The 12,544-nt window shown below is 28.8% G+C and overlaps 1 protein-coding gene across 1 annotated transcript in view; it reads left to right on the top strand.

The window, feature by feature from the left end:
• Positions 1-188: 188 nt before the first annotated feature.
• LOC143231200 (zinc finger CCCH-type with G patch domain-containing protein-like) overlaps positions 189-12,544 on the top strand; it is a 53,006-nt gene continuing 40,650 nt past the window's right edge. Inside the window, exons 1-3 of the mRNA XM_076465831.1 lie at positions 189-386; positions 6,057-6,159; positions 12,373-12,491. Of these exons, the coding sequence (XP_076321946.1) occupies positions 336-386; positions 6,057-6,159; positions 12,373-12,491 (273 nt within the window). The 5' untranslated portion in view covers positions 189-335. The remainder of the gene's footprint in view (positions 387-6,056; positions 6,160-12,372; positions 12,492-12,544) is intronic.

The following is a 12,544-nucleotide window of genomic DNA, read 5'->3' on the forward strand; positions in this document are numbered from 1 at the left end:
TCTATTTTTTAATAATTAATATTTTTCTCCAGTTTGCATTACAAACTTTAAATTATCATATATCAAGTTTACTTAATGCACAAAATAAATGATTAACATTGTTCACAGTTTTAACTATTTGTCAGACACAAAATGAAACTGTAATACATTTTTTATCGTGAATATTTTTACGATTTTCTGTTTATACGAGGAAATAACGAGAAAAGCAGAAAAACTAAAAATTTGTTGTGAGATTCACTGGCAATGGTTGGAACTAAGTTTTTGCTAAGTGAAATAAAACAACAAACTAAACTAAACTAAAAAGTGTTGTTTAAAATTGTTCCATTATTATAACAATGGAAGAAGTAGAAACACTACGTCATTCATTAATGGAATACGAAGCGCAGGTAAAATAAAAGTATTCTTACTTTTCGTATTAAATAGTAATAGTATCATTACTAACCTACATAAACGTGTGTATTATAAAGTCACGTTATGATAAACAAATCGAAGAAGTCTGAGAAATGTTAGCAGTCTAAGCACGATACATTTTCTAAGTTATAACTGAAAATACACTGGTGTTACAAAGTCGTTATTATTAGTATGATATTAGTATCAATGTCATGCCGAGTATCTTTTTGTTTTTTGTTACAAGTTGATATATGTACTTTTCTGAAATCATTGTATTTTGAAGAAATCTTACGAAAAAATTAAAATGACAGTAAAAAAATTGGTGTTTTCTTTTAGAATGTGATGCTTTAAATTCAAAGGTTTTACATGTATAATGTTAACATTTATAATATAAATAATCACAGACTAATTTGTCTCAAGTTTCAAGGCTATCTCTTCACAGGCCTCACTAAGAAAAGTAAAAATTTAACTCATCTATATTTTTCAGAAAATTACTGATTCCAGCTATTTCAGATGCCTAATTTTTAGCCATATTTTTTGTCCTGATCAAAGACGATAATGGTATCAAATTTTCCCAGTTTTTCTGCATCTTATGAGTTTGATATTCACGGTTTACCATTATACATCATTACATGGCTTCTTTAAATTTAACGTAGAGAGTTATCTGATTAAGACAGTTCACAAAGTACAATATTACCTCCACCATTGTTATGTTTTCTTACCCTCACCTGTTATTGGGCAGCTGCAGGAATTGGGGTTTGAAGATCTGCCTTGCCACAAAACAGGAGAAGAATAAGCAATATTTATTTATTGCTTATTGAGTAGATTCAAAACAATTGACATGCTTTGATTTTATTATAATTTTTAATGAAATAAGCTTTTAACAAATTATGTTTTAAAACATGTAGTTTAGTACTGTAATTTTAAAATTTTTCAGAACTGTCTTAACTTGTCCTCATAAGATAATTCACAATTCTGAAAAGTGGTCTCAGTTGCCATTCTCTGAACTGATTTCAATAAGTTAGTATCTTTTCTTGGAATATAAATATGGATGAAGATTAAAACTATACACAGTATTCTAAGTTAGTATCTTTTCTTAGAATATAAATATGGATGAAGATTAAAACTATACACAGTATTCTAAGTTAGTATCTTTTCTTAGAATATAAATATGGATGAAGATCAAAACTATACACAGTATTCTAAGTTAGTATCTTTTCTTAGAATATAAATATGGATGAAGATCAAAACTATACACAGTATTCTAAGTTAGTATCTTTTCTTAGAATATAAATATGGATGAAGATTAAAACTATACACAGTATTCTAAGTTAGTATCTGTTTTTAGAATATAAATATGGATGAAGATTAAAACTATACACAGTATTCTAAGTTAGTATCTTTTCTTAGAATATAAATATGGATGAAGATTAAAACTGTACACAGTATTCTAAGGTAGGCCTGACTAGTGATTTGTGAAGAGATTATTATTTTTTGCTTTGTTATCAATATGTCTGTAATTTTAATACATGCATTCTATTACCTTTGCTACTAGCGTCTTAGTGGTTTAAGTGCTTTAGTAATTAGAATACCGAGGCCTTTATCTTCAACAATACAAGTGAGTGTGATCCACATAATGATAGCCATTATGTATTACCTTTTATTCACTTTAATTAAAAATAACTTGCCATATATTTTTCTAACTTATCAGTTAATTTAAAACATTCTCTAGTACTTAGACAACTTCAATATTATTAGAAATATCAAATATTTTAATGAAATAAGGAAACATTTCTTGTTTTACTAATTATTCCCTGTCAATATTATTAATAAAATGAAATGTAGTGGCTGCAGCTGTGACTCTTGAAACACTAAACTACAAATAAAAGTCAAATTTAATTTTAGTAAAAACTTTGCTTTCTCTTTTACTAGTCTTTTGAAATGATGGGTTTTCTTTTCTCAGGAAAGCCCAGCATGGCCAGGTGGGTTAAGGCATTCGACTTGTAATTTGAAGGTTGCAGGTTCAAATTCCAGTCGCACCAAACATGCTCACCCTTTTAGCTGTGGGGGCATTGTAATGTGATGGTCAATCCCACTATTTGTTGGTAAAAGAGTAGTCCAAGAGTTGGTGGTGGGTGGTGTTGACTAGCTGCCTTCCCTCTAGTCTTACACTGCTAAATTAGGGACGGCTAGTGCAGATAGCCCTCGAGTACCTTTGTGCGAAATTAAAAAAGAAACAAACAATTTCTCAGAAAAGCCAGTTTGAAATCATTGGTAAATTCTGTTTGCACTGGTTTGATCACCCAGAGTTAATGTAGATGATTCTTACAAGAGACACTGAGTAAGATATTTATGTGATTTTTTTTTCAAATTTTGTGCTTGAACTTGCAGATACAGGAACAAAGTAGAAGAGCTATATAATGTTAAAGACATTGGAAAATATTTACATGATTTCCTCTGGTTTTATGATTTGGCCTGCGTGTATTGTGAATATTGATGAACATTAGTAAAGCAGTCTTGTTATCACTAACTACTATAGAAGAACTTATTTAACAATAGAAAGTGCCACACTGCTGACCAAGTATAAGATTATTTGATAAAAATAAACACACAACTTAGGATTACCACATGTGCTTGAAGCTTGATCAAAAATTTAATCAATGATGAAACAATGGACAGGTAAATGAGGAGAAAGTGGCAGAAAGTTGAAAGGAAATAAAGAAGGAAGAAAAATATTTATAGGAGAAATTATAAGAACAAGAGAAGAATTTTAATAAACAATAAATCTATTAGAAGATATGATCAAAGAAGCCGTTGAAAATGTGCAGATGGAAATAAAGAAAGCATAGGATAATCTACATAAAGTCATTTAACTACAAAAGAACATTAGTGAAGTACAGAACAACATTATTTAGTCAGGATGCAACGATTATGATAGAGAATTCATCAGATGGTGTTTCAAAGCACTTTTAAAGTGAATGCTTGGAACATAAAGCTTTTCACAATTCACGTCCCATTAAACTGTTATTCAGTGCAAGTTGCTTTGTTCCATTTAGAATTTAATTAAATACCTTTATTATCTATGTTTGTGAATGATTCACCACTAAAGGTTTCATCTATTCTTCTAAAGATTACCTCTTGATGTTACTAAAAGTTTGATCTAGCGTTCTTCAGATTATCTCTAGATATTACTGACAGTTTGATCTAGTATTATTCAGATTATATCTGAATGTTACTAAAGGATTGATCTACTCTTGTTTAGATTATCTCCAGATGTTGCTGAAAGTTTGATCTAGTCTTGTTTAGATTATCTCCAGATGTTGCTGAAAGTTTGATTAAGTCTTGTTTAGATTATCTCCAGATGTTGCTGAAAGTTTGATCTAGTCTTGTTTAGATTATCTCGATGTTGCTGAAAGTTTGATTTAGTCTTGTTTAGATTATCTCTAGATGTTACTGAAAGTTTGATCTAGTGTTCTTCAGATTATCTCTAGATATTACTGAAAGTTTGATCTACTCTTTAGATTATCACTAGGTGTTACTAAAAGCTTGATCTATTCTTGTTTAGATTATCTCTAGATGTTACTAAAGGATTGATGTAATCTCTTTCAGATTGTCTCACGATGTTACTAAAGGATTTATCTGTTTTGTTCAGATTACCTGTAGATGTTACTAAAAGTTTGATCAGTTTTTGTTCGGATTATCTCTATGTTACTAAAGGTTTGATTTCATCTTGTTCAGATTATCTCTAGATGTTACTAAAGGTTTCATCTATTCTTGTTTAGATTATCTCTAGATGTTTCTAAAAGTTTGATCTAGCCTTGTTTAGATTATCTCTGGATGTTACTAAAGGATTGATGTAGTCTTGTTTAGATTATCTCCAGATGTTGCTGAAAGTTTGATCTAGTCTTGTTTAGATTATCTCGATGTTGCTGAAAGTTTGATTTAGTCTTGTTTAGATTATCTCTGGATGTTACTAAAGGATTGATGTAGTCTTGTTTAGATTATCTCTAGATGTTCCTGAAAGTTTGATCTAGTCTTGTTTAGATTATCTCTAGATGTTCCTATAGTATTTATCTAGTCTTATTAAGATTATCTCTAGATGTTACTAAAAGTTTGATCTAGTCTTGTTTAGATTATCTCTAGATGTTCCTATAGTATTTATCTAGTCTTATTCAGATTATCTCTAGATGTTACTAAAAGTTTGATCTTGTCTTGTTCATATTATCTCTAGATGTTCCTATAGTATTTATCTAGTCTCATTCAGATTATCTCTAGATGTTACTAAAAGTTTGATCTTGTCTTGTTCATATTATCTCTAGATGTTCCTATAGTATTTATCTAGTCTTATTCAGATTATCTCTAGATGTTACTAAAAGTTTGATCTTGTCTTGTTCATATTATCTCTAGATGTTCCTATAGTATTTATCTAGTCTTATTCAGATTATCTCTAGATGTTACTAAAAGTTTGATCTAGTTTTGTTTAGATTATCTCTAGATGTTACTGAAAGTTTGATCTAGTTTTGTACAGATTTCTTCCAGATATTATTAAGAGTTTGATCTTGTCTTGTTCAGATTATCTCTAGATGTTACTAAAGGTTTCATCTATTCTTGTTTAGATTATCTATAGATGTTACTGAAAGTTTGATCTTGTCTTGCTCAGATTATCTATAGATGTTACTGAAAGTTTGATCTTGTCTTGCTCAGATTATCTATAGATGTTACTGAAAGTTTGATCTTGTCTTGCTCAGATTATATATAGATGTTACTGAAAGTTTGATCTGTTCTTGTTCAGATTATCTATAGATGTTACTGAAAGTTTGATCTTGCTTTGCTCAGATTATCTATAGATGTTACTGAAAGTTTGATCTAGTTTTGTTCAGATTATCTCAAGATGTTACTAAAAGTTTGAACTAGTTTTGTTGGGATTATATATAGATGTTACTAAAGGTTTGATCTAGTTTTGTTGGGATTATATATAGATGTCACTAAAGGTTTGATCTAGTTTTGTTGGGATTATATATAGATGTCACTAAAGGTTTGATCTAGTTTTGTTGGGATTATATATAGATGTCACTAAAGGTTTGATCTAGTTTTGTTGGGATTATATATAGATGTTACTAAAGGTTTGATCTAGTTTTGTTGGGATTATATATAGATGTCACTAAAGGTTTGATCTAGTTTTTTTATGATTATCTTTAGATGTTAATAAAAGTTTGATCCAGTCTTCTATAGATTATCTCTAGATGTTACTAAAGGTTTGGTCTGTTCTTGGTCATTTTATTCCTAGATGTTAATAAAAATTTGATCTAGTCTTGTTCAGACTATCTCTAATTGTTACTAAATTTTAATATGAGAAAATCTAGCTTTGTTTCCATGTTTTTAAACATTTTTCTCTCTGTGTTAAAAATCTACTTTAATTAAGATTAATTTGTTTTAATGAGCATTTTATATTATTTAGTTAATTACATTAATTCAGTTTTGTTTGTAAAGTGTGAAGAGTATATTATTATTTTTAGATATTCCATATATGTTTAAAACTTAGTGTTTGTAAATGCTAATTAGTAATTTTTTGTGATTTTATATCAAGTGATCTTATCTTGAAGTAAATTCAACACATTTAATCACTAATGCTGAAAGCTGACACAAGACTGCTTTAATTGTTCTAGTTTCAGACTGTTACGTTAGCCTTAGCGGCTGCTAGCAGTGATCAAATATCTGACTTAGAAGAGTTGAAAGCCAGTTTGGAAGAAGTTATACATTTGACGAAAGGTAAAATTGTTTAAATAAAGGACAATTAAAACACGTCATACAGTTTTCTGTTTGAAAGTAATTGTTTATTAACTATTTTAGAACTTCAAATTATCATTTGTAAGTTACTCAACATTGTCAGGTTTGTTGTGAATTATAATAAAAACAAGCAAAGTGAGGGGATGTACTTTAACCCATTAAGGTCTTTTCTTTTTCCATACAACTATAAGTATCACCAAAACAAAGCAAGCTCTGATGCTTCCTTTATATATATATGACAACAGTTGAATAACTTGATAGGAGCATGTGTATCAAATCATCACTTTAACTATAGCATGACATTTCAGAATATTTAGTAAAATGGTAACTGTAACATTTTATTTTAAAGAATTCAAGTATTCTTGTTTAAGAAATGAAATTAGTTTTTCTCAACATGCTTCTAAGAACAAATGTTTGATTTGTAATACGAAAGGATATTAAGACTGGTTCTGACTTCAGACTTTATTGAATATATATATGTATACATATATATTACTCTATTCTATGTGTATCTGTTGATTGTTTTGTGATCTTCATTGTTGTATTAAAAACATAAGATATTACATTATCCATGACATTCTCAGTGATGGTTTCACAGATGATATATTTTATCTTTGAACACCTGCAGTCTTTAATTACACTTGAGTTGTGTTTCTTGTTCTTCTAATATTTGTATTCTCACTTAATTTGGTTTCTTTGTTATTGTATATATATATATATAATCTTACCTAACTTGGTTTTACTATTATTTTATATATCTATAATCTCACTTAGCTTGGTTTTACTATTATTTTGTATATCTATAATCTTACCTAACTTGGTTTTACTATTATTTTGTATATCTTTAATCTAACCTAACTTGGTTTTACTATTATTTTATATATCTATAATCTCACCTAACTTGGTTTTACTATTATTTTGTATATCTATAATCTCACCTGACTTGGTTTTACTATTATTTTGTATATCTATAATCTCACCTGACTTGGTTTTACTATTATTTTATATATTTATAATCTTACCTAACTTGGTTTTACTATTATTTTGTATATCTATAATCTCACCTGACTTGGTTTTACTATTATTTTGTATATCTATAATCTCACCTGACTTGGTTTTACTATTATTTTGTATATTTATAATCTTACCTAACTTGGTTTTACTATTATTTTATATATTTATAATCTTACCTAACTTGGTTTTACTATTATTTTATATATCTATAATTTTACCTAACTTGGTTTTACTATTATTTTATATATTTATAATCTTACCTAACTTGGTTTTACTATTATTTTATATATCTGTAATCTCACCTAACTTGGTTTTACTATTATTTTATATATCTATAATCTTACCTAACTTGGTTTTACTATTATTTTATATATTTATAATCTTACCTAACTTGGTTTTACTATTATTTTATATATCTGTAATCTCACCTAACTTGGTTTTACTATTATTTTATATATCTATAATTTTACCTAACTTGGTTTTACTATTATTTTATATATTTATAATCTTACCTAACTTGGTTTTACTATTATTTTATATATCTGTAATCTCACCTAACTTGGTTTTACTATTATTTTATATATCTATAATCTTACCTAACTTGGTTTTACTATTATTTTATATATTTATAATCTTACCTAACTTGGTTTTACTATTATTTTATATATCTGTAATCTCACCTAACTTGGTTTTACTATTATTTTATATATCTATAATCTTACCTAACTTGGTTTTACTATTATTTTATATATCTATAATCTCTCCTGACTTGGTTTTACTATTATTTTATAATCTTACCTAACTTGGTTTTACTATTATTTTATAATCTTACCTAACTTGGTTTTACTATTATTTTATATATCTGTAATCTCACCTAACTTGGTTTTACTATTATTTTATATATCTATAATCTTACCTAACTTGGTTTTACTATTATTTTATATATCTATAATCTTACCTAACTTGGTTTTACTATTATTTTATATATCTGTAATCTCACCTAACTTGATTTTACTATTATTTTATATATCTATAATCTTACCTAACTTGGTTTTACTATTATTTTATATATCTATAATCTTACCTAACTTGGTTTTACTATTATTTTATATATCTATAATCTTACCTAACTTGGTTTTACTATTATTTTATATATCTGTAATCTCATCTTGCTTGGTTTTTCCAACATGTTATGTTACCTCTTTTCACAAAAAGCTTTCTTTCTTGTACTGCCCTCTATTGGTGCAATTACTTACTTTCTACTAGCCTTATTATTCCCACTTATTACTGCTCTCTAACATCAAATAATCATGCTGCAACCCTCCACCCAGAAGAGTGTGAGACATTCCCTGTTGTAACTAGTGCCCTCCTTAATCATGCACTTTTTAATCACTTCTTGATTCCCTGTCCTACTGATTAGATGTACTGATTAGATAGAAACTTCCCTTGTTGTAACTAGTGTCCTCTTTAATCATACACTTGTTAATCACTTCTTGATTCCCTGTCCCACTGATTAGATAGAAACTTTCCCTGTTGTAACTAGTGCCCTCTTTAATCATACACTTGTTAATCACTTCTTGATTCCCTGTCCCACTGATTAGATAGAAACTTCCCTTGTTGTAACTAGTGCCCTCTTTAATCATACACTTGTTAATCACTTTTTGATTCCCTGTCCCACTGATTAGATAGAAACTTCCCTTGTCATAACTAGTGTCCTCTTTAATCATACACTTGTTAATCACTTCTTGATTTCCTGTCCCACTGATTAGATAGAAACTTCCCTTGTTGTAACTAGTGTCCTCTTTAATCATACACTTGTTAATCACTTCTTGATTTCCTGTCCTACTGATTAGATAGAAACTTCCCTTCTTGTAACTAGTGCCCTCTTTAATTGTACACTTGTTAATCACTTCTTGTAAATAGTGCCCTTTTTAATCATACACCTATCATCCCCACTTCCAGGTTTGGCTAGTCGTGACCAATCCTAAAGTGGCTAATGTGCATTGTTAGAGATGGCACTAGTTGCAATAGGTGTAACATTGCACTTTTGTTGGTGGAGAGTTACAACATAATCACTTAATTATTAGTATGCAGTAATAATTAGTAGTAGTAAGAGTGATAAAGAACAGTAGAAGTCAAGAAAGGTTTATGTGGGAAAAAGTAAGTATCTATTTGAAATGTTAACTTTGAATATCTGTAATTTCACTTGGCATGGTTTCCTTGTTCTCTTAAATATCTGTAATTTCACTTGGCATGGTTATTTTGTTTTTGTAAATATCTGTAATTTCACTTGGCCTGGTTATTTTGTTTTTGTAAATATCTGTAATTTCACTTGGCATGGTTATTTTGTTTTTGTAAATATCTGAAATTTCACTTGGCATGGTGATTTTGTTTTTGTAAATATCTGTAATTTCACTTGGCATGGTTATTTTGTTTTTGTAAATATCTATAATTTCACTTGGTATGGTTTAAGATGTTTATAAAAACACGAAGAAGATGTATGTCTCTTTAAGTTTGGAAAGTTAATGATGTTATAAAAACATCAAAAAGACATATGTCCATTCAAAAGTTTTAGAGTTAATGATGTTTATATACCATCTAGATGTATGTGTATTTAAAAGTTTAAAAAGTTTTAAAGAGTTAATGAGGTTATAAAAACATCAACAAGATGTATGTATTTAAAAGCTTAAAAAGTTAATGTTATAGAAACATCATCAAGATGTATGTCTATTTAAAAATTTAAAATGTTTTAAAGAGTTAATGATGTTACATCCAACAGCCAAACTTCCCAGGTAAAATTAAAAATTTATATTTTCCAGAAACACCTAAAAACAACATTTTAAATGATTTTATCAAAGAAATTTCTCACAAAACCATCAACATAATTTCACAAAACAGAAAGCTAAAAAACAATCTTACAAAAAGAGACATTAATTCCATTAAAAACCTAAAACAAGACAAAAACATAAAAATTCTAAAAGCAGATAAAGGTAACGCTATAGTCATAATGAACACGAAAGAATACATCCAAAAAGTGAAGAACATCTTATCAGACACGAACAAATTTAAACCAATACACACAAATCCAAAAAAGACACACAAGATGCAACAAAACAAATTACTACTACAAATGAAAAAAGCCAACACAATTTCACAAACACTTTATTCCTACCTACGTAAAACCAACTCACGCACACCACAAATATACGGCATCCCCAAACCTCATAAACCAGATTGTCCATTACGACCAATAATGTCCACATATGAATTGTTTAATTACAATCTTGGTAAATACATAGCACGGGCATTCTCCAAATATGTAACATCAGCCAGCTCATTCATCAAAGACTCTTTTAATTTCAAGTCTGATCTAAATCAACTTAATCATAAAGTCTTAATGGCTAGTTTTGATGTAATATCCCTCTTTACAGAAGTTCCAACTGCTGAAGCCTGCAAGATAGCCTTAGAACTTTATTTCCGAGACCCTAGCCCATCTATAGACATTCCCAGTAACTAATTAGCAACCCTCATAGAATTCACCACGGTAAAGACAAACTTCATGTTCAACAACCAAAACTATATACAAACAAATGGCCTAAGCATGAGCAATCCAGTATCACCAGTTCTATCCAATATTTTTATGACACAAGTTGAAACACAAGCAATTAACACAGCATTATATCCACCACTATACTGGTACAAATATGTAGATGACACGGTTGCGGGATTCAGATCTACAGAACACATACTTAATTTTTTCAATCACATTAACTCTATACATCCCAACATTAACTTCACATGTGAATAGAAAGAAAGCAATCAAATATTATTTCTTTACCTCAAAATTACAAGAACTGACACACAATTCAAAACAGAAATCCACCGAAAACATCACCCATACTGGACTATACATTCCTTGGGACTCAGCACATGAAACAAAACAAAAATTCAACATACTAAGAAACCAAATAAACATGGCCATAACACTATGCTCACCAGATAAAATTAACAATGAAGTAGACAAAATAAAACAGTACTTCATCAATATCAATAAGCTTCCTGCACAAACCGTAGAAAACATTATAAGCACACACCTAGACAGAAAGCAAAATCAACCAACAAAAGTAAATATATCTCACGAATCAAAAAATCAAGAAACCATATACTGCTGCATACCATATATTCCCAGCATCGGCAGAAAAATAGCCAACATTTGGCAAAAACTAGTGACAAAATATGACATTCCAGTTAATACCAAATTTGTTCAAAAACCAAAATAACTGAGGTCTATACTTTGTAAAAACTACACTGACATACACCACACCAACATTATTTATAAAATACAATGTGATAACTGCCACAACTTCTGTATTGGAGAAACAAGTAGAAAAATGAAACCAGATTCAAAGAACATAAAAAGTTACCTTCACATGTTTTCGAACGCTGCAAGTCAAATAAACACAACATAACCATAGAAAACACTCAAATACTAAATAAAGAAACAAACATAAACAAACACAAAATTAAAGAAGCCTTACTTATACAACAACTTAAACCCAAAATAAACCAATATAAAGGAACGCCTTTATACCTATATTAAATATAATAAAATAAAATTATATATTCAAACATCTAACACCACCCTCTACATTCCGACACTCAGTTACACAACCTCTTCCACACATGTGGTCAGCTTCCGATCAGTTACCTCTTTCTTTGTTTGTAAACCTGACGATGACCGAAGAAGGTCGAAACGTTGTTCGCTCTTCTACGTAAAATATTTTCTCAACCCAAACGAGCCATTTTTGCATAGATGTTTTGAAACATCTCAAGATGTAAGTCTATTTAAAGGTTTAAAAAGTTAATGTTATAAAACATCGACAAGATATATGTCTATTAAAAAGTTTTAAAGAATTAATGATGTTATAAAAACATCAAGATGCATGTATATTTAAAAATTTAAAACATTTTAAAGAGTTAATTATGATATAAAAACCTCAATGAGATGTAATACTATTTAAAAGTTTAAAAAATTTGTAAGAGTTAATGATGTTTATAAAAACATCAAAAAGATGTATGTCTATTTAAAAGTTTAAAAAGTTTGAAAGAGTTAATGATGTTATAAAGTCTTCAACAAGATTTATGTAATTTAAAAGTTTAAAAAGTGTTATTGTTTTCTAGAAAGTCTGTGTTCAGCTGAAAATAAATTAATTCAAGAAGCCACTGATGGAAAAAGGGAATGCTGTAATCAAAGTGCAGATGGTTTAACTGAAATGGATGCTGAATTTGCCCGTTTTCAGGTAAAAGTATCACATACTATACAAAAAGATAAAGAAAACAAACTTTTTTTTGA

Source organism: Tachypleus tridentatus, chromosome 1 (genome assembly GCF_004210375.1).
Source record: "Tachypleus tridentatus isolate NWPU-2018 chromosome 1, ASM421037v1, whole genome shotgun sequence".
In the NCBI taxonomy this organism is placed as follows: Eukaryota; Metazoa; Arthropoda; class Merostomata; order Xiphosura; family Limulidae; genus Tachypleus; species Tachypleus tridentatus.